Source organism: Penicillium mononematosum (genome assembly GCF_028829835.1).
Source record: "Penicillium mononematosum strain IBT 11891 chromosome Unknown utg000003l:1.0-8172316.0:1.0-8177699.0, whole genome shotgun sequence".
Classification (NCBI taxonomy): Eukaryota; Fungi; Ascomycota; class Eurotiomycetes; order Eurotiales; family Aspergillaceae; genus Penicillium; species Penicillium mononematosum.
The window spans coordinates 6,964,382-6,984,702 of record NW_026643273.1 but is presented as its reverse complement, the minus strand read 5'-3'; the positions used below and the strand labels follow the sequence as shown (position 1 = coordinate 6,984,702).

The 20,321-nt window shown below is 47.0% G+C and overlaps 8 protein-coding genes across 8 annotated transcripts; 4 read left to right on the top strand and 4 right to left on the bottom strand.

The window, feature by feature from the left end:
• Nucleotides 1-490: 490 nt before the first annotated feature.
• Nucleotides 491-3,428, bottom strand: N7519_007654 (Aminoacyl-tRNA synthetase class Ic; the record flags this gene model as incomplete). Its single annotated transcript, XM_057294430.1, has 10 exons — nt 491-939; nt 998-1,116; nt 1,164-1,279; nt 1,339-1,419; nt 1,482-1,573; nt 2,375-2,446; nt 2,525-2,946; nt 3,014-3,058; nt 3,118-3,323; nt 3,378-3,428. The coding sequence occupies 10 exons, from the start codon at nt 3,426-3,428 to the stop codon at nt 491-493; spliced, it is 1,653 nt and encodes a 550-aa protein (XP_057149241.1).
• Nucleotides 3,429-3,990: 562 nt separating this feature from the next.
• N7519_007653 (purine-nucleoside phosphorylase) lies at nt 3,991-5,265 on the top strand (the record flags this gene model as incomplete). Its single annotated transcript, XM_057294429.1, has 7 exons — nt 3,991-4,192; nt 4,240-4,318; nt 4,368-4,447; nt 4,512-4,576; nt 4,634-4,836; nt 4,889-5,168; nt 5,221-5,265. The coding sequence occupies 7 exons, from the start codon at nt 3,991-3,993 to the stop codon at nt 5,263-5,265; spliced, it is 954 nt and encodes a 317-aa protein (XP_057149240.1).
• Nucleotides 5,266-5,425: 160 nt separating this feature from the next.
• Nucleotides 5,426-6,370, bottom strand: N7519_007652 (Fcf2 domain-containing protein; the record flags this gene model as incomplete). The annotated part of the gene is made up of 3 exons (XM_057294428.1): nt 5,426-5,800; nt 6,030-6,180; nt 6,234-6,370. 3 exons carry the CDS (start codon nt 6,368-6,370, stop codon nt 5,426-5,428), a joined length of 663 nt encoding a protein of 220 aa, XP_057149239.1.
• Nucleotides 6,371-7,160: 790 nt separating this feature from the next.
• On the top strand, nt 7,161-8,306 carry hapE (CCAAT-binding factor complex subunit HapE; the record flags this gene model as incomplete). The annotated part of the gene is made up of 5 exons (XM_057294427.1): nt 7,161-7,245; nt 7,389-7,402; nt 7,501-7,557; nt 7,612-8,247; nt 8,304-8,306. The coding sequence occupies 5 exons, from the start codon at nt 7,161-7,163 to the stop codon at nt 8,304-8,306; spliced, it is 795 nt and encodes a 264-aa protein (XP_057149238.1).
• A 573-nt stretch (nt 8,307-8,879) lies between these two features.
• N7519_007650 (Rab GTPase-binding exocyst subunit SEC15) lies at nt 8,880-11,659 on the bottom strand (the record flags this gene model as incomplete). Its single annotated transcript, XM_057294426.1, has 9 exons — nt 8,880-8,958; nt 9,016-9,266; nt 9,325-9,774; nt 9,828-9,963; nt 10,024-10,133; nt 10,191-10,292; nt 10,348-10,479; nt 10,563-11,555; nt 11,612-11,659. 9 exons carry the CDS (start codon nt 11,657-11,659, stop codon nt 8,880-8,882), a joined length of 2,301 nt encoding a protein of 766 aa, XP_057149237.1.
• A 1,128-nt stretch (nt 11,660-12,787) lies between these two features.
• N7519_007649 (putative meiosis protein MEI2) lies at nt 12,788-15,584 on the top strand (the record flags this gene model as incomplete). Its single annotated transcript, XM_057294425.1, has 14 exons — nt 12,788-12,921; nt 12,974-13,610; nt 13,662-14,093; nt 14,160-14,396; nt 14,453-14,488; nt 14,552-14,618; nt 14,671-14,689; nt 14,744-14,774; nt 14,836-14,853; nt 14,906-14,934; nt 14,995-15,038; nt 15,091-15,170; nt 15,225-15,327; nt 15,379-15,584. 14 exons carry the CDS (start codon nt 12,788-12,790, stop codon nt 15,582-15,584), a joined length of 2,073 nt encoding a protein of 690 aa, XP_057149236.1.
• Nucleotides 15,585-16,520: 936 nt separating this feature from the next.
• Nucleotides 16,521-17,100, top strand: N7519_007648 (uncharacterized protein; the record flags this gene model as incomplete). Its single annotated transcript, XM_057294424.1, has 2 exons — nt 16,521-16,699; nt 16,752-17,100. 2 exons carry the CDS (start codon nt 16,521-16,523, stop codon nt 17,098-17,100), a joined length of 528 nt encoding a protein of 175 aa, XP_057149235.1.
• A 114-nt stretch (nt 17,101-17,214) lies between these two features.
• Nucleotides 17,215-20,159, bottom strand: las21 (mannose-ethanolamine phosphotransferase LAS21; the record flags this gene model as incomplete). Its single annotated transcript, XM_057294423.1, has 8 exons — nt 17,215-17,727; nt 17,841-17,873; nt 18,008-18,828; nt 18,888-19,255; nt 19,314-19,441; nt 19,508-19,796; nt 19,861-19,905; nt 19,966-20,159. 8 exons carry the CDS (start codon nt 20,157-20,159, stop codon nt 17,215-17,217), a joined length of 2,391 nt encoding a protein of 796 aa, XP_057149234.1.
• Nucleotides 20,160-20,321: the final 162 nt, after the last annotated feature.

Sequence of the window (20,321 nt, the reverse complement as noted above, 5' to 3'; positions counted from 1 at the left end):
GGTCTAGTCGGCTCCCACCGGATTCAATATTATACCTATAGATGTAATAGTAATAGATGTATTATAAATTTTCACATTTTTTCTATAATTTTAGAATGAACGGCTATGGCGGAAGCCTCCAAGTGCTGTCGTCACCAAGCATAAACTGTACATACAACGTACTGTAAACCGCCTTTTATAACACATACAGATGTACAATATAGTTGGACTAATATACTTTAATTCAAATGATTCACACTGATCTACAATATAACATAGAATCAAGGAATCCTTATACTCTGTAAATCTTTAGCATACGTACGCGACATACGTTAGTGGAGGTGATGACGCGGTTGACTCCACTTCAGCTTGGGCTAATTTGGGACATCCAATTCTTACGATGTTGTATGTATGTGGTATATGTGGTATATGTGGTATATGTGGTAGTTATTGTATAATTATTGTACATTCTATCATACAAATCACCCTATTGTACAAAACAATCTGTCATTCACAGACCCATCGCATCCCGGATTTGGTGCATGGTCACCCGACTGTTGGCCCGAGCTGTTTCGGCTCCCTCCTCAGCCACTGACTCCAGGTATCCAGTCTCATCCTCCATAATCGTAATATACCGATCCCGGGTCTCCTGCAAATGATAGGCGATACGGTCTGCAACATGTTCCTTGAGTGATCGGAGACTTGCACTGTGGAAGTCAGCCGCAATATCCTCGCATGATACACCTTCCAGGTGGCTTAGAATCTCGATGAGATTGGACACCCCAGGCCGACAGGTCGGGTCGTAGGTGATGCCTGCTTCCGAGTCTGTCAGGGCTACTTTGACTTTCTTGCGGATTTCGGCCGGCGAGTCGGTAAGAATGATCCGGGATTTTTCATCGGCATGCGATTTGGACATCTTTGAGGTGGGTTCCTTAAGGGACATCACTCGCTTAGCAGGGGCTGGTCCAGTTAGTGTTTGGTCTGTTCCTTCTGTTCCTTCGAGCAACGGGTATCTTACATATCAAGGCCTCTGGGATGGGGAAGATGGGCCCGTAGAGGTGGTTGAAGCTGTTCGCGGTATATCTGGAAAACTCCAGGTGCTGTCTTTGATCTTCTCCAACCGGGACATGCGTAGCTCTTGTGGATCATCAGTAAAGAACGCCCAATGTAGACGAGGGACATACCGGTGCACAAGGATATCAGCAGCTTGTAGCACTGGATAGGAGAAAAGACCAAGTCGCAGTTGTGCCCGTGCCGTCGAATCATCCAGCGAGGTGTCTTCTGGCAGCTGTAGCTTACTCTGGAGGGTGTCAATAGAATGTCTTCTTATATATAAAAAATAGTAAAAGTGCCACCCACCTTCCACTGCGTCATACGCGACAGATACCCCATGGAAGCCACCGTGCTGAGAATCCACATCAACTCCGCATGTGCTGGCACCTGATTAATGTCAATATAAAGTCTCTATTGTGCTTTAACAGCCAACAGCTATAAGAACCTACATCGGACTGGTAGAATATTGTAGAGCGCTTAGGATCCAGGCCCACAGCAAGCAATGTTGCAAAGGCCTCTTTCCTCCATCTCTTCAATTGGGCTGGGTCTTGCGGTACTGTCAATGCATGTAGATCAACAATAGAGAAGAATAGCTTAGTTCCTTCGGCTGCATCTTGCTGGAGCTTCACCCATTGATGTAAAGCCCCCAGATAATTGCCCAAGTGAGGCACACCAGTTGGCTGAATCCCAGAAAATATAATGGGCTCTTGTGCTGGTGGTGTGGTGTTCGAGCTATTCCATCGATGGCATCTCCTTGGAAGAAGGGAGAGCCCGCTTGGACGGATATGGAGGTGTTTCGCACGCAATGATCTCAGCAAAGTAGATTCATGACGCATCGCGTTGGCAGACATCTCCAGTAAACACTCAATCGGTGCGAGAATGGTAGATTTTCAGTCCAATCACTTCGTACTGCCCTGCCAATGACCCTGAAAAACGCGAACCGCGAAATGCATCACGTGATCAACATCGTGGCCTAGAACTGTACTGGGCATTGTCGACAACATCGAACCTATGATAGGCGTATTCGCATATTTCGCATATCAGAGTACTCCGTAGTAGCAGGTCTATTAGGGATCCAGTGGCAAGTAACCTTTCAGTATCTATAAGCTTCCTTTCATCTGGCTTAAATGAGAATAGTAAAACAGTAAAATACATATGGCCTAGGTAAAAAAAGGCTTTTGAATAAACAGCGCCTGCAGCAAAGACACCAAGTCCGGATGTTCACGGGTATACAAGTTCTGCAGTACGTCACCATTCCATCTATAGACGCTTGCGCTCCGCGAATCGCTCACTATTCAAAGTATCGAATATCGTGCCCGGGCAGAGTTGTCCTTCCGCTGACCGAATCGCGCGAGTTCTGGGCGAAGAGCTTCTTCCACCTCGGCAACAGAAGCGTCCATAGCCTTACCAGCATCTGGAATAGAAACGATGGTTAGTGGCCTGATCATTGAAGACGCCAAAAGAGAGAGAGAGAGAAAAGTGTAACCCATACCGAGACTGTCATGTTCCCAGATGTTTGCCTTCATACCGACTCCATAAAATGCATGCTTCCGGAGGAATGCAAGCCATGCCTGCACCGCTTGTGGGTTTCCATCCTTGATCTGAACCAGTCGACGGAGAGTGATTCGTTCGAAGTTCTCCTGGCTCTTCTTGTGGACGAAGTTGCTTCGGGGTACGGTCCAGCGTTCAACAATGCGGGGCAGAGGCACAGGCCCAGACACAGGAAGGTTGAGGTAGTAAGCAGCACGGATGGCAAAGTCCGCGAAGAACTCTACATTACGGACACTGTATGATCGCAATTGAAGGTCGCAGACTGGGAGGCCATACTCTGCCTTCCTCCGCAAAGGCCGTAGGTATATGGCTTGCACGCTTCGTGGAAGTCGGCTGTCCTCAAAAGCTCCTAACCGTTCAGACCTAACCAAATTGTGAGCAGTGATCTTTGATATACTTTGGCATTGAGCCAATTGCCTTCGAGACTGACCATTCTTTCACGCTAGGCTCAGTAACTTGCTCAGCTTCCGTCGATCTGAATTGTCTCAATTAGCGACAAACCCAAATCATACTAGATTCGGAGAGTTATCTTACGCTACTGGAGCAGTTGATGCAGGGGCGGTAGCGGGGGTAGCGGTGGGAGTCGTGATGGGTGTGGCAGCAGGAGTAGGGGCCACAGGGGCAGCTTCTGCAGGTGTAACCGGTGTAGGGGTAGGTGTTGGGTCTTGAACGGGTGTCTTCTCTTGCTCCGGCGGAGTTGGTTGGGTTGGGGATGATAGAGAGCGGAATGGGACAGGCGCCTTCCAAGGAGCTGTTAGCGTGGGAATTGTGAGCTAAACAAAATGGGAACATACCCAAAGGCGTTTGCTCACTCCAATTAAAGAGCGCGATGTGTATGAGAACATTGTTAATCGTGATTTCGAGAAAGATCCGTTGTTGTTGGCGGATGGTTTTTTTCGGAGAGCGAGTCCAGGGGCGGTGAGTGGTGAAACTTGGATATAGAAACTACAGTGTACAGTGAGATATCACTACCTACATATGTACATGTAGGTATTATACTATTATACTATTATACTATTATATATGAACTGCATAGGTAGATAGACTATCTACACATATGTAGGTAGTTCCTAGTATTGATGATTTGATCCAAATTATCTTGTCCGTGCTACCAATTCCCAATGTTACCGTATAGATATGTTCCCTCATACTTGATTAGCTCTCTTACTCCAGGCTTTTAGGTGGAATATTCTACTCAATGAATTCATTAGACAAGGTTATCCTTCAACATCTTCAATGTTTCTATGAATCGGATCATTTGCACCCCCGCCAAATTAGCCTGGGCAATGGAACCATGTGACTCCGCACTTTGGAAACGTCTTTTTTTTTTTCCTCTCTTTACTCATCCTATTTTTTCACTTTGTATATATTCTACTTCTTTAAGTGTATACACTGACTTCTGCAAAAATGACAAAGATAGACTTGTCCTCGTTCGAGCGGGCTAACGACGCGGTTTCTTATCTCAGAACCAAGTTGCCAGAGATCCTGCAACAGCCTCAGGTCGCAATCGTATGTGGCTCAGGACTAGGAGGGCTTGCAGATACTATTAAACCCGAGTCACGGATTGAATTTGACTATGCATCCATCCCTCACTTCCCTCGCTCAACAGGTTGGTCATCTTTTTCAGACCCAGGAAGAGATTCTAACATTCCACAGTCGTTGGTCATGCTGGAAAGCTGGTTTTTGGTCTTCTTGGCCAGAAAATCCCTGCGGTGTTGATGGTTGGCCGTGCTCAGTCAGCTTATGCCCTCATCCTGCCTGTACCATAGCTGACTTTGGACTAGTTACTACGAGGGGCATTCGATTGATCAGGTGGCATTCCCAATTCGAGTGTTCAAGCAGTTGCAAGTGAATACGGTTGTCTGTACGTTCTACATGATCATTCTTAAGGTTGATGTTACAGAATGGCGAGAACTAATGGTTGGTAGTGACCAATGCGGCCGGAGGTTTGAATTCTGAGTATGAGGTGGGGGATATCGTTCTATTGAATGATGTAAGAGAAACGCCCATCAAAAGCTATCGAGCCGAGTTATTCTAACATGGGTTACAGCATCTCTTCCTCGCAGGTCTGGCAGGAACTCATCCATTGAGAGGAGCCAATGAGGATGAATTTGGAGTGCGATTCCCGCCCCTGTCTGACGCCTATGACCTTGACCTCCGCCGTCATGTGCATCAGTCATGGAAGAAAATCATATCACCAGAAAGCAAGAGAAAGTTGCACGAGGGTGTATATGCATTTTGCGGAGGCCCTACGTAAGTCACCTCGACACTATCCCTTTTGAATCCGATTTCTGACAGCATCAAGTTACGAGACGAGAGCCGAAAGCCGGATGCTTCGAATGCTTGGTGCCGATGTGGTTGGAATGTCCACAGTACCGGAGATTGTCACCGCCAGACATTGTGGCCTGCGAGTGCTTGCCTTCAGTTTGGTCACTAACAAGGCCGTATTGTCTCCTGTGCCTCGCGGAGATGACGATTTGCTCCAGAATAAAGCAGCAGGAGAATTGAGCGCTCTTCTAGAAGAGGGCATGGCAGGACACGAGGAGGTTCTTGAAGCTGGCCGCGCCGCAGCCATTGACATGCAGGTAAGATGGCTAAATCAATCCTTGGAAGACGATGATATTGACATCGATCCAGAAACTGGTTGTCGAAACCCTTGTGGATGTCTTTGATCGAGTTTAAGACTGGGCTTGACACAGACTAGTTCATATGAACTCAGATCGTGACAATCTGGGTCCAGCATATTAGGATCCCAGTAGATGTCGTTTCGTTGAGGCGTCGACCTTGGTCAACAAGGTGTTGCCATCCGTGGGATAGTTTGACAAAAGTAGATACCGAAATTTCACTTGTTCTTCCGGGTTCTCTTTGCCTGCAGGTCCTTGTAAAAGGACTTCTTTCCACTTGTTTTGCTGGCTTGAATGTCCCTATATTTGGACTGGAAGCGCTTGGTGCCACGCTCGAGTGCCAATGTCTCCTCGACGAAGTTCTTCTTACGGTCCTTCTTGGTGATGCGATTGCTGAAGAACTCGGTAGGCCCTTCGATGATAGTTCCAACCTGTGAATATTCTGGCGGTTTGGCCTTGCCATTTTCCTTCTTGTAGTGACGCTTGGGGTCAAGCACAGAACGCATCCGGATGAGCTGCAGATCTCTCTTAAGCTCTGTGGTCATTTCTGTTTTCGGGAGGTTGAACCACTCAGGTCCAGCAGTAGGCTTGTCCTATCAAAGGTGAGGATTGTTAGCAATGCCCACAAATATCGCACCGAGAAAAGATAGTAATTGTGATGAATGCTCAGAGTAACTATGAATAAAAAGGCTCTCACTGGTGCAGCACAGCCCAAGACGGACTGGTTACGCCGCATCAAGCGCTTCGCGTTGGGAATATTTTCCTCATAGCAAAAAAAAAAAGGAAAGGAAAAGACGGCAAGGAGTTGATCGGATGACTCACGGTATTCGCTTTCTTGATCTCAGCCACGCGAAGAGAGTTAGCCAACTCCTTCTGCTTTTGATCGGCTATTTTCGCAGCATCGACAATAGCAACATCATCTCCCTGACGAATGTATGCTTCCAGCGAGGACCCAGGTGACAATTTCGGGATCCTAAAAGGGATTAGCCTAGATCCTAGGTTATTGACCTTGAAAGGCTTCCATACCTGAGAGATGCCAGATCATCATTCTGGGTGGTTAGCGCATTGGGACCCTTCAGTCGAGCCTCTGCCTCAAGAAGCAACTGCTGAATCTGATCATCAGTCAGGTCTTCCTGAGCACCCGCACATGTTGAGTCAGCCATCCCTGGTGAATAGGGAGGGTAGCAAAAGCTCAAGAGGTTTTAAGGTGGGTGGACGGAATTTATATTTTTTCTTAGCTTTGCTTGCTGCTCTGCCCGGGATCGGAGAAACGTTTATGAGAAATTTCTGCTAGTGCGAGAGTGGAGTAAGGTCATGTGATGGTAAATACTTTTGGAGGCAGTATCTGGTACAAAGGAACTTACTAAACTTTTACGTGTGCACTAGGTACTAGTACTTATGTTAGAAGTACTATCTGAATTGGTACAGCTCCTGTATTGAAAGTCGAAGACCCCAAGGAATTCACCTATCAGAGGTATTTCTCTCCATTGCCAGGTTCTATATACAAATGCACATTTACTTTCATTGCAATAGAGTAATACAATGCTTTACAATCTTTTCTACTATTTTAAATTAGTCCTAATTATATGCAAAGAGAAACCTATCTTACCATTTTAGCTCTAAACCCTCTATATCACATACATTGTATACATACATAAGGTATTATACATATCGACCTCGGAGGGGTGGCCCCGGAACGTCAGACAGCTGAACACTTCTAGCTTGGCACCCCAACGCGCCTTGACCTGGAACACCAAGCTTCACATAGTCTCTGACTGTGAAACTCATCTGATTATCACTTTTACATCGCATCCTTCCGTTCTTCGTTCTTTGGTCCTCCACCCCTCGCCTTATCTCACACCGGGTCGCGTCGCATCCTCCTGGTCCCTCCGCAGCACGACCTGCCCGACACACACCCCAAGAGGCCCCATATTGCTCAACCCCAAAGCGAGCATGGAGCAATCCCCTCAAGGCTCCGCGCAGCAGGGCAGACAGCAACCGCAGCCGATTTATGATGTTAGAAATGGAGGTCATTATGGTAAGTTCCAAGTTTATCATTGCGCCAAAATTACGCGCCAAAACCATGCACCGGGGTCCGTCAAAGGGCTACTCTGCTAGCTCAGTTGCTCTCAGCTACGCAATTGGTTTAAAATGGAGGCTAACAACAGTCGTTATTTATAGGTGCTAGCGCAGCGGTATGTCCATCGCGGTGGGCCACGCGGGCCTTACCTTTACTCTATGATGATCGCGCGAAATGTCTCGAATAGCAGCTAATCAAAGTCGGGTAAAATAGCTCTCGGCGCAAGGTTACGCACCAGTTGCCGAGTTGTACACTGGTACCTGGGCCAATGTAAGCTCCTGGAGATGACCAGACAAATATCAAGCTGATACTCACCAGAAATAGGTAAACCAAGGCCTCCAAGGAACTGCGCGTGATATCCTGACGACATACTGGCAACATGTCATCAACCATTTGGAGTCAGACAACCATGACTACAAGATTCACCAGTTGCCATTGGCCCGTATCAAGAAGGTGATGAAGGCGGACCCGGAAGTCAAGATGATATCTGCCGAGGCGCCCATCTTGTTTGCTAAAGGTTGTGATATTTTCATCACAGAGCTGACTATGCGTGCCTGGATTCACGCCGAGGACAATAAGCGTCGTACCCTGCAGCGATCTGATATTGCCGCCGCTCTGTCCAAATCAGACATGTTTGACTTCCTGATTGATATAGTTCCCCGCGAAGAGGCAACCTCTCATGCCAAGCGGTCGAGTCAGGCTGCCGGTACCGCACCAGGACCATCAGCTGCCCCCGGTCAGCTGCCCCCTGCTCCGCATGGAGTTCAACCGCACCAGCACATGGGCCCTGCCGACTACGCCTCCCTTGGCCAGCACAGTATGCCTCAGGACCAGGAGTATCGCCCGCAACCTGCCATGTACCCCGGAGCCGTTCAGTCAGACCCAACTGCAGCGTATGGTCAGCCTCAGTCCCAAATGTTCGAGGGGATGTACGCCTACCCACATCTCCCTCCCCAGCAGGTATGTAGTTGTCATATGTCTCATCTTCAACAGACAAGCTAATTTTGATCGTCAAGTGAACATATTATCAGCACTATGGTCTAGCCCGTCATTTTAATTTAGTTCATGCGCGTTTCGAGGCGAATTTTGGTCTGTTTTTTTACCCTTTCTTTTTTTGTTTCTTTTCTTGTTTCTTACTGCTCGTATTTGATTATTCTGTTGTTTTATTTCCCGCGAAAGGCAGTGTCGATGCTGTAGAGTGTGATTGAGCAGCTCCCGATCTCTCTGAAGTTTCCGGGACTCTTTTATGTGCGGAATGAGTGTTGATCCTGAGTAGAAAAAGAGGAAACCACATGTGGAATTGTGAAAGTTGTGTGTGATTTACTTTGTTGATCATTAGCAGTATCATATATATTCCTACATCTCGTGCAATAAATCAAACCTACATCTCTTGCTTGGGGTAAATCGAAGTTACTTACACTCTAAGAGGCAAGAGACATCCCCAGACGGTCCAAAAATTGTTTCATATGGCCTTCTTACCTGTTCGAGATATGGTGGGTGTGCTTCTAGCTGTATTTCTGTACTTACGCCCCAACGGGCAGAGATACTTCATTGTAGTAAACCATTGCATTACACATAACACACTCATAGATTTATCCAGACTTCTTGAAGCGTGATGAAAGAGTCGCAAATTTATCCACCTTGGTGGGGGCTTGGACACTGCGTGTAAGCCTATTCGTACAACTAGTTAGTAGGTAGTTCACGGTAAGATATAGATTTCAAACGTACTTTTCAAGCAAAATGGGCCCTTGCATGGCATCAACGCGTCCATATTTCTTGTTCCTCGTGGAAATGTCATAAAACTCGTCTGCGCTGTCCGCCTGCATCAACTGCACGGTTTGCTGTAACTCATCGAGGTTCTCACGAAGAATTGGGACATTTAAGCTGTCCACAAATTCGGCAAGATATTCGACATCTTTCGCTAATGCTGACACTCCGTTGGGGTTGATTTTCTTCACATCTGGGGATAATGGTTGTGCCTGAATTGTCGGTCAGTAAGTCTCTGTTACAGCCGATTGGAGTCTATAGAAAACCCACCAGAATCATATTAGCCGCATGACTAAGGGCATCAAAGTAGATGAGCTCTTTGATTTCTGTGGGCAGACCCAACAATGTGGAGTTCATGATGTTGGACAAGAATCGAGTCAAGGTCTGCATGTAATTGCTCGGCTCTGTGGGAGGTGTAGGGGACATCCACTCGTACTCTGCTGTCTCGATAAGGTCATCGATTTTGGAATTGACTACCTCGAAGATACGCTTTTCGGCTGCCTTCTTGTTGCTTTTGAACTTTTCAGTGGCCCTCAACACGATCGAAGTGCCGGTGGAGTTTTGTGATCGGGCTGCTGCCAATAAGAGTTCCAGCTCGCGGCAAGCTAGCTCGAAGTGTTCCAGGTTAATAAGAATCTGAACGATCTGGCCTAGATATTGAGAGGAAAGACGCTCCACTAAAGTGTCGCAGACTTTTTGTGAAAGGAGATCATCCAGATCCTGCTGGATTAGTTGTCGAGCCATGGGTGTTGAGTGTGTTTATTTGAACTTACATCCTTCAGTGTCTCATCGATCACATTTGTATTTGCGAAACCATCATTTGCGAAGAAATAGAACTGGTTCAGGAAATTCCGAATATCAATGCAACACAGCGGGTACATCCGGGAAAAGGGTAATATGCATGGGAATCTACAATGATCAGTTAGGTCTGGATAAGGACCAATCTGTCCAGTCCGATTCAGAACTTACACTTGTTCCTCGCGAGGTTGTTCGGGGCTGTACCAGCTAACGTTGAGGACCTTGTCATGCTCCTCTTGGGTCTGTATGGGCATAGGCATATAATCATCCGTTGATACGATCTGGCAGTGTCAGCTTTTTGAAATAGATTGATAGGGTGGAGGGGAAAACAGCCCTACCTCCTGGAAATCATCACTGAATCTCTTCTTCAGAAGCTCGGCGTATTTGCCAAAGAGTGTTAATAAGAAGTCATCAAAGACACGCACTGGGAAGTTCCACGTCTGTTATATGGATATCAGCTATTTGGGCCCAGGATAATAGAGCTGGTCTACCCACATTCATCGTCTGCATGAATAGAGCAATCAGATTCTTGATGTTGAGAATGCTTTCAGCGTTGTCGACTTCATGAAGTGCTTTCGATATCAACACTACGGCCGCCTGACACATCGAGTCCCACAGCTCGTCAATCTATTTAGAGGCATGGGTCAGATCATTCCCACAAGGCCCCTTGTTGAAGAGAGGCTAAAGAGAAGGAGGATATGGTTTCTTACATCGACGGATGACCTGAGATCGGGGGCTCTTTTCATTGTGGCCCGTTCAACAATGGCGAATCCAGCCATCTCTTCCAAGAGATTGTGCAAACTAGAACCATCTTCATCAACAAGGGTGATAGAAGACGGAAGCAAGAGCTCTTTTTGTCTTCGACGGGTGGTCGCGTACTCAATTCGGAATTTATCCATATGTCCCAAAGATTGATGGATATGCAAGCACTCGAACAGCGGTGTGAAGTCGACTTGAAGATCTTCATTCTGGAGCAGGTCATACTCTTCATCTTCATCAGACACCAGCTCGATCGCAGAGTTCAGATTGAAATGTTCTAGGTAAGGGATTTTTTCCGCTCTTTGTTTTTGTCTGGTTTTCCGCTGGTCTGTGTGGAAGAGCGCAATTTCCCCAAGGTATTGAGACATTTCCCGGATACGATAAAGCCAGGTGTTGAGGTCTGACATCACTGCTTCCGCGATAGCTCTCTGCGTCGCGGGAACTGAGCGTTGTATCATGACTGCAATCTTGTATTGCGTCACCCCCTTTAGATGGACGTTCTGCAATTCCTCCAGCGCCCGCAGCGCGGCGTAGTGGTTCTTCTTTGCCAAGAGGTCATGGACTTGGTTGGCTAGACGCAACACCTCCAAGCAATCCTGAATAGCGCGACTGGTCTCGTCAATGTTCTGTCGGTGGCCACGCGATTCCACCAGCGCTTTCTTCTGCTCGGCTAGGCGTTCGGTACTGGTCTGAATAGATTGGTTCAAGTCAAGGATCTCTGCTGTCAAGCTCACTGTCCCTTCTCGAATCCGAAGCAGTGAGTTCACAGATGAGACAAATTCCTGGTGATTTGTGTTGCATATGCTTTCGATCTCAGACTCTTTGTCGCCCGCGAACCGGGATAGCGACTGCAGGAGTTGTGGAGTGCGGTTTCCAACACTGTAATCTCTGATAGAGGGGATAAGCTGATCCAGATAGTCCGTGTCCGACGGTGAGATGATAATCTAGGGAGAAGAAGTCAGTCCCATCTAAGTACCTTGTCCAACGTGTATTGGCTCACTTGGTTCAAGACATGTGGCTCATTGAGCATTGGAGCCATGGGCGGCATAATGGCTCAGCTTCATAGCCAGAGAGAAGTCCAATAGTCTGAATACTTCCCTACAGGGCTTGCAACCTTTATCTAGGGTAGTCAAGCTTAATAGGTACCTAGGTAGTTGACGTCCACAGGCGGTCAGATGTTCAATCTGCCACCATGTGAATGACCGCTTTTGAAAGTCTAATCCTATTTTGTGCTAGCGTTGTCACTAGCGCGAACCTTGGCCAATATCAAATGTATACTCCGTACATCTTCTCTTGTTCATCTTCTCTTGTTCATCTTCTCTTGTTTCTAATCTATATCTCTACAGTTATTATTATTTGTCCCTTCTTTAACTTTTTCACCACTTCATCCTTCTTCCTAGCAGTTGAGTCTGTGAAATGGGCAAAGAGAGGTTCAACAAGCTGCATTACTATAAGCAAGTAAAGCCTCAGTGCAACATTCAATATACCCTCTGGGACCGATCAATCGATACTTTGCGGTCCCATGTCGACAAAGTGAAAATTACCGGCCGAACTATTTGACTATGATCGTGAACCATCTGCTGCCATGAAGCTGTCTAATATGGCTTTATGGGGAGAAAGGAATAGAGGCCAGAAAGCCAGGAACAAATTGGACACAAGCAAGTAAAAAAAAAAAGCAAGCCCCAATTCACCATGGAACTTGGACATAATCTAATGGCAGTAATATAGTATATACGTTGGTCTGTGGTCGTGAACAAGGCCTTTCCGTACTGATCATTGATCATTCAACGAATATATATGATCACAGTATCACCGTGAGCTACAAACGGCCGGCTCGTTGGGTCGTCGGGGTCTTTAATCCCACCTGGCCTGCAGACCATTGATGAGTCGCTTAGGGTGTTTGTATAATCGAGTCGCCTTATTGGCTCTGCTTCGAGAGCTATGAGTCGAGTCCAAAATATAAAGCCCTTCCGTTTATCCTCCGCCAAAGATCTCTTGCTTTTCCTTCTTCGCTTTTCTCCCACAGTACTTCTAGCATCTCTGCTACCACAATATCCCAAGCGGCACACCGAGCCCCTCGCTTTGCGCCAAGAGACTCCTTAGCTTGTATGTCGACTTGTTCTTCTAGTATGATTCTGAATTCTCGGCTCATCTTCTTATTACTTCAGTATTGAACATGGAGAAGCTTTCTCCAACTCGAGGATTGCCATCTGAGCAGCTTACTGCTTTCAGTCCCATGGGATATGAGGCTTTTGCTCATCGGACAAACCCCGAACCGTTCACTGGAACGGCCACAATCCGTCCGACTGGGTAAGCTCTAAATACATCCAAGACAAAACAGCCCTAACAAATTATGCTGCAGTGATCCGTTCGCCGGTTGGCTAAATGATGGGACTTCACGCATTCTGCCTCATGCGTCCACTGCAAGCTCTGGGAACAGAACCACCGAGCCCCAGTATTCGTCTGTTTCGCCTCAGCTGGCCCGCACAGCTAATGCAGTGCGCACCTCAATTGGCCCATTCCAGTACTCGTCTGTCTCCCCTCACTTGTCCCCGACAACCTCTGGCCCTGGTGGAATGCGATACTCGCCTTCCCATGTCCAGGCATCTCGGTCGCTCGAGCAAATGGCATACTCACCTCGTTCCTCAACTCACAGGCAGACGCATTTGGGGGCATCACAGTACCCACTCTCTCCTGTCCAGACAGGTATTGCCAACGCTCGGTACTCGCCATCCCGTGAAGATATTAGTTATGAATACAGCCCGACCCCGGATTTCTTATCTAGCTTGTTCGCGACCACTCGCGTTCCCTCGGCGGCCACCTCGACTAATGCACTGACCCATGTCTCCCCCGATAACCAAGCTGGTCGCGCCACTGGCACAACCAACCTGCCTTCCCTCTCTGGTGGAAGTCAGGATGTTACTGAAAAGCATCGAAGCTTTATCGTGCACCAGGTCCCTACCGACACCCCGCACCGCTCAATTGTTATGATGTTCCCGGTAAGTTGTAATACCAACATGATCATGGGACTAAAGCTGACTTTTATCAAGATCAATGAATATCCTTCCATTGAGGATGTTTGTCTCAAGCACATTGAGGCTAGGGGTGTATTCTCCATTTCGTTTGGGGATATTCGAGAGGCCGTCCATGCCATGAAACAGATTCGCCTAACTCGTCCTTCTTGGCGCGTCTTCGCGGCCGGTTGCGAAGAAATCGCCAACTTCAATCGAATCGCTGGATCGGCTCCCTCTGCATCCGTTCCTCGAGATGGTGTATTCCTGCTTTCTGTGTGCACCATTCCAAGCCAGTGGCTCATGGAACCTATGGAAGATATTGTTAAACATGTGCTCGCTTCTCTTGGCAGCTTGAGTTCTTGCAACCTTATCGAGAACGGCACAAACATGAGTCGATACCAAGTTGAATATTTCAACAAGCGTCATGCGGCTTATGCTTTTTCGTGTCTCGATGGATTTAAGCTCGATGTATTTCCTTTCCCCCCCTTCTTTTTGCCTTCTTGAAAGTGCAATGCTAATATTGGTTTTCTGCAGAGTCTTCGTTTCAATGTCTCTATTTGTGCAGAAGAAGACATACCTACCCCGTCTCATCTCCGAACCACCAGCTTTGGCTCCCCTCAGAGCCCTGTGACCCCTTATCATCTTGTGTCGAAGGAGAGCGAGGTCGAGGAGAAGATCGATATTTCTCCAGCTTCTGAGACAGGCCAGACGAGTGCGGAGCATGCTATTGATCTCGACCGAATCAGGCAAGGACTAGACGTTCGCAGCACTGTAGGTTTTTTGCCCCTGTCTGCTGGAAGACCGATTTCTCACATGTTTCATTACAGGTCATGATCCGCAACATTCCCAATAAAATAACCTCGGTATGATCATCTCCCATCTTTTTGTGGAATCATAAAAGCTAACTGGATGTGATCATCCGACAGGACCAATTGAAGAGTATCCTGGACGAGTCTAGTTATGGGAAGTATGACTTCCTCTATCTTCGCATGGGTAAGTGTTGCTCGGTGATTTACTTGCTTGTTCGAGCTAATTCAATCGACAGATTTCACTCATCGTTGCAAGTAAGTTCTGATGGCTCTTTGCTGGCTTTCGATGTTACTTACTTGTACTTATAGCGTTGGTTACGCGTTTATGAACTTCGGTGATGTGAGTATTTCTACAGGCTCTATTTTCATGCTTGTTCGGTATTTACTAACGTAACCTACAGGCAATTGACATTATTGATGTGAGTTATCTCATGGGTCAGTGTGTGACATGTACTTACCAGTTTCCCTTAGCTGGTGCACGCTCGAGAGGGCAAGACGTGGTATGTCCCTCCGTATACTTCCCAGAAAAGTGCACGGTCGCTGACTCGAGACAATTACAGGCCGGACTGCATCTCCGAGAAGAGGGCTGAGGTTTCTTATGCCAGTTTGTGTCCCATCCATGGTCAATGGGAATGGTGTCTAACCAGTTTCAATAGCACTTCAAGGCAAAGAGGCTCTCGTGAACAAGTTCCGCAACAGTAACGTTATGACCCGGCCTCACGAAGAGCGACCTCGAGTGAGTTTGATCCTTTTTTTGTCCCATTCTAGTGCCGATATTGACCAAATATAGCTCTTCCATATTGACGGCCCTCGTGCAGGCAGCGAAGCGGCTTTCCCCGGCCCCAATGACGCCAGTAAGCTGCGTCGATCGGTTGCTAGCACCACCCAGCAAGGTAAGATTTCGTACCCTTTTTGCTTGTGGGCATGTCCTGACCCTTTCACAGGCCTCTTTGCACCACGGAACCGAGCTCCCACTACACCTCGCACCAACCGCACGCGTCCGCAATCCCAGTCATTCAGCCAGACTCCACGGGGTCGTCAATCCGTTCGAACTCCCCGGCATTCTGGCGGACGCTCTGTCCAGCATGCCCCTGGCGAATTTGCTTCGATGCAGGAAGAGGACCGCCAGTTCATTTCGAGGAGAAATTAAGCATTATGGGCTTTCCTGTGATGGCTCGTCGACAGCTTCGCGCCATTAATCGATTCTTTTCCCGGAACATGCGCCAACTTCTTCACATATTGACCAACGAATTATCATTACCCGACAATCCAACATTGTCCTATTGAAGACAAACGCGTTTGAGATCCTGCTCTTTAATCCCTAGGGTGGTCTCGCATTTGTTTTCGCAATAGTCAACCGAATATCTCATTCAACTGGATCCTCGTCTCCAAACCAGTGTCCTCCAAGTCAATGGAACCAAAAGAAAGAAAGAAAGAAAGAAAGAAAAAAACAAAACCAAAAAAAAACAAAAAAAAAAAAACAAACCATCATCAACACCTCACAGCAACTTTGACACCAAGGATTGAAACACCGTTGACAACAGGGCTGCGCAATATGCTACGTTCCGGAAACACTCCAGCTTTGCTTGAGACTGTGCAATACTCATCTCCTCATATCTTCCTCTATTGTCTTCAAGTTCTGAAATATTCCTCTATCTCACGACAGAGGGACTCATTCAGAGGCGACAACGACAACACTGGAAGAACTTCCTCAGAATGGCAAAACACTTGCTCTGTTAAGGACTTTGCCTTTGTATTGCACATTTCAACACTTTTTCGATTCGGAATTGGTGTCATTGATTGTGTTCTCTCAGTTAATTGCTGAGTTTTCTGCTTTTTTTCTGGTTTTTCTTTTTTTCTTTTTTCTGCCTTTTTCCCCCTGCTTTTTCTGCGTCTGCTATTTCTTTCTTTCTTTTTTTTTTTCGAAAATTTGGAAAAACCAAAAACATGGAGTTAGGTGAATGAATATGTTCTTTGCAATGAGTGTATAGATGTAGATATGTAGTTAGATGTACATGTAGTTTTATAAGTCTATGCCTAACGGAAAACGGAAAACCCACTTTTCATCTTTTCCAACATCTCCAACATGGACGAAATCCTAGCAGTCCACTCGATGCTGCATTTGATCTTTCATCGAAACAAGAACCAACATCGTCGAACAAAATGGTGGAAATGGCTATCCATCTTGAAACGTGCCACGTTGGATTTCGCCCGATCGGGGGTAAAATCCCACCTGGCCACGCATGTAATCCCAAGATGTTACATGTATGGAAAAGAAAAGAGGCCTTACGAATAACCATGCTAACTCTTTTCTTAGCGCTTTTTCAACGGTCGTTGCCGATAACCAGTTCTCTGCCCTTGGGATCGTGCTTCTGGCTGTGTTGGCGCGACTGTCCAAAATCACCGGAATCAGTCATCAGAAGATGGAACCAGTGACAACCAAGTCCAAGATGACTGTCGCAAAAGAAGATCTTGGGGAACGCATTCGTCGGATTGACAATGCGCCACTCGCCCCGGTCAGAATTTCCCATTCTGATTCCAAGGTCTCCAAGGTCTCCAAAGAGAAGACCACTGGAAAGTCTACAGAGGATGGTGTTTCAAAAACTACATCGAAAAAGAAGAAGAAGAAGAACGCTATCGATGATTTGTTTAGCGGTTTATTTTGAGCCTCATACCCTTTTATGTACGGTGTTTTTGATTTTTTGATTTTTTGATTTATTTTTTTTTGAACAGATTCCAATGGATGTACAGAAATGTATTTCTAAGCTAAAAAAGTTGTTTCATGAATAATGATATCGAGATCGAGACCGAGAGAAAATTGCCTCGCCCAGTAAATTGACAGCAACATGATTAGCAGTAGCCCACGCCATACTGTAAAGATATTTGGGGGAGAAAACGGTCCAGATGAAAAGATGCGTCCGGAGGGCTGTACAGGCGGCCATGACAGAGACCAGAGACATGGAAACATGGAAGGTCAACAGTGCCGAGGGGTTCTGTCCTGCAGGATTCTTCGGCCGGAGACGATGGCTTTCGGAAGCCCACCAGATAGGTCCTGCCCAGTTGCTCGCGAAGGTGAGAACCCCCACTAGTACCACGCTGTAGCTGCCGACACCGTTATATCCACTAGCAAGGTCCACAGAGGAGATTGCATTGGAGCCACCAAACGCGAAGAACGTCATATATTGGAAGATCAAGGTTGTGATTGTCACTTCGATCCCTGTGAGGTTCATGGAAGAGAGAATGCCGGCCTGGATTCGGAAAATCAGGAACAGGGGGACATTAGTGGCACGGGACTGCGTCATTAGGAAAATGTGTAGAGCTTCATGGATTGTATCATGTGGCCCTAAAGATGCTGGTGAGTGATGGCTCCAAGCTCAGAGGCAGTCAAGGACATGTGTGGGCTTACCTCGGGGAACTCTTGATCGTTTCCCAAAGAGCGCTAGTAAAACAATGACAGCAAGTCCATAAAACACAAGTCTGGCATGTAAAACCAACGATAGACTGTAGGGCCATTCCTTCATGATTTGCGAGATGAACGTCCCATCAAGAAGTTCGGGGGGATTCCGAAGTCACAAAGTGCAATTTGAACGTAAAGGCCAACACGGCAGGGGCCAAGGCACCGAACTTCAGTATTCCAGAGATTGGTATACTCATGAGGAGATGACAACCGGCATCCACATACGTGAGGATGAGAAGACCCCAGAAGATTTCTGGGTGGCGTGCAAAGAAGGTGCGAGCAATATCAGGCTCGGCCGCGAATTTCTGTCCAGTCTGATTCCATCGTCGCAAGAGCCTCTGGGTGGTTGCAAGCACAAGAATAATGCATTTGCCAGACCAATATAGTAATGATCCAAAGCGTTTGTGTGAGACCGGTTTTGCAGATGACTCTGACTTAATATGCAGGTAGACAATCCATCCCGAGCAGATCCAATACCAGAACTGTTGCTCTTCTTCCACATAACTACTCGCGAACATCATCATCCCACAGGTGACGATCATGAGCATCAAAAACAAACCGGAAGATCCGTGACGTGTACATTCCTTGTATGTGGCCGGAAGTACAAGTAGGCCTGCAACCCCCGTGATCAACAGGCCCAGAATGAGTCTGGAGACATCGTAGTTACTCGCGGTACGGCTCATGACCTCCTGTGCAATTCGTAAGAAGTGCAATACAGCGGGGCCAGCTGTAGAGTAAGAATCATCTGCTTCATCCCTATCAGAGATAAGTCGCCGGACTCGAGCCCAAGCACATTGAGCTCCCTCAATACCGGATGGGGCTCCCGAAGCACATGATGTACTGATATCGGAATCAAACGTAAATCCAGGGAATGTAGTTGTCAATGTGTTCAGTAGCTGCTCGGCGTTTTGACGTAATATTCGAAGCTTATGAGAACCTATTTCCGAGTCAACTGATTATCTTCCGCTTGGCCGTGACTAGGGACAAAGCACATACCATTATCCCACATTTCTAAAAAGTCTGGGATGAATACGCCAAGACTGTTTAAAGGAATTGGGATACCAAGAAGCCCCGCCAAGGTTGGAGCAATGTCCGCTTGCTCAACCGTCTGGTAGTACTGCATATCGCCTGACGGTTCGACAGGGCTTTCTCTTCGGCCCAAGGCTTCAAACTTGGGTGACATGAAAAGCAACGCGGGATATGTTTCCCCGGCAGAGGACCCGCCGTGGTTTCCGGCCTCGTTCATGCCATGATCTCCGCACAACACGAAAAGTGTGGATTGAAGATGGCCTTGTTGCTGCATTGCGGTATAGATCTCAGTCACCACAGAGTCCATCTCATGCTGTTTCGGTAACATGAAGGGACTGGGAAATTAGAGAGGTTAGAGAGCTTCCAATAATGAGATAAGGAGCTGCATTTTACCTCTTCGGGCCCGCCTTATGTCCTATGTGATCCAGACCCAGGTAATGCATGATCAAAGCAGACCAATCATCCTGGGCAAGCTCGTTAGGAACGTGTCGAGTCACATTATGATCTACTTCCGTGAAGTCCTGCGAGAAGAATCTCAGTTTCAATACTAATACTGCGGATATGCAAACACCTAATGTACAACTGACCGACACGAAGAAGCTTGTAGTTCCATCAGCTCGGTCAAACATCCCCGGAAAGAGCTTGAGCCAGGTGTCGTCTCCATACATCACAAGCCGTCCTCCTATGGCTTTTAATTGAGCTAACCAGGTGTCTTGGTATGCCAGGGTTGATGTGGTATCCGATTCCGCGATGTTGAGAATAACATCCAGAAAAGATGGAACCGAACCAGTTGTGATGGCTTTTAACCGAGGCATTGTAACAGTCGGAGCGCTCGCATAGGCAGTGAATGGCAATGCAGCACCGGACCGGATCAAGCTAGTGTCAAATCAGTTACTTATTTCAAAACAATTCAATAGTAGATTTCGAAAGTGACACTCACCTCTGTGTAAATAAGAAACCCGAGTCATTCGAATATACAAAGTCGCTATATGTAAACACGTTGTTAGTTACCGGTATAGCTTGAATTATTATTCAAATCAATTACCTCCTTAGCGCATCGACCACCATGAAGATAACTTTATCAAAGACGGCAGGTACTGTGACATTCTCGCCTGTTTCATCAAAAGTCGCTAATCCAGGAATCAACGGTTTATAGGGGAAGAATCCTGAAGAGAAGGTGAGTATGCCCACGGGTACCAGCAAATTGGCAATGACTGTCGCCCAGTTGCAGAAGCCCATTTTGCAACTTGACCGTTCAGGACAACTTCTGAGGTTGCAGGTTGCAAGATTGTACCCTCAAACCAACATCGACCTGTCCCCCAAGGGAGGCAGAATCGTGTTTATGCGCATCACCACACCGCCTTCCTATATTATGTAATCCCAGGATGGACATGGATAAAT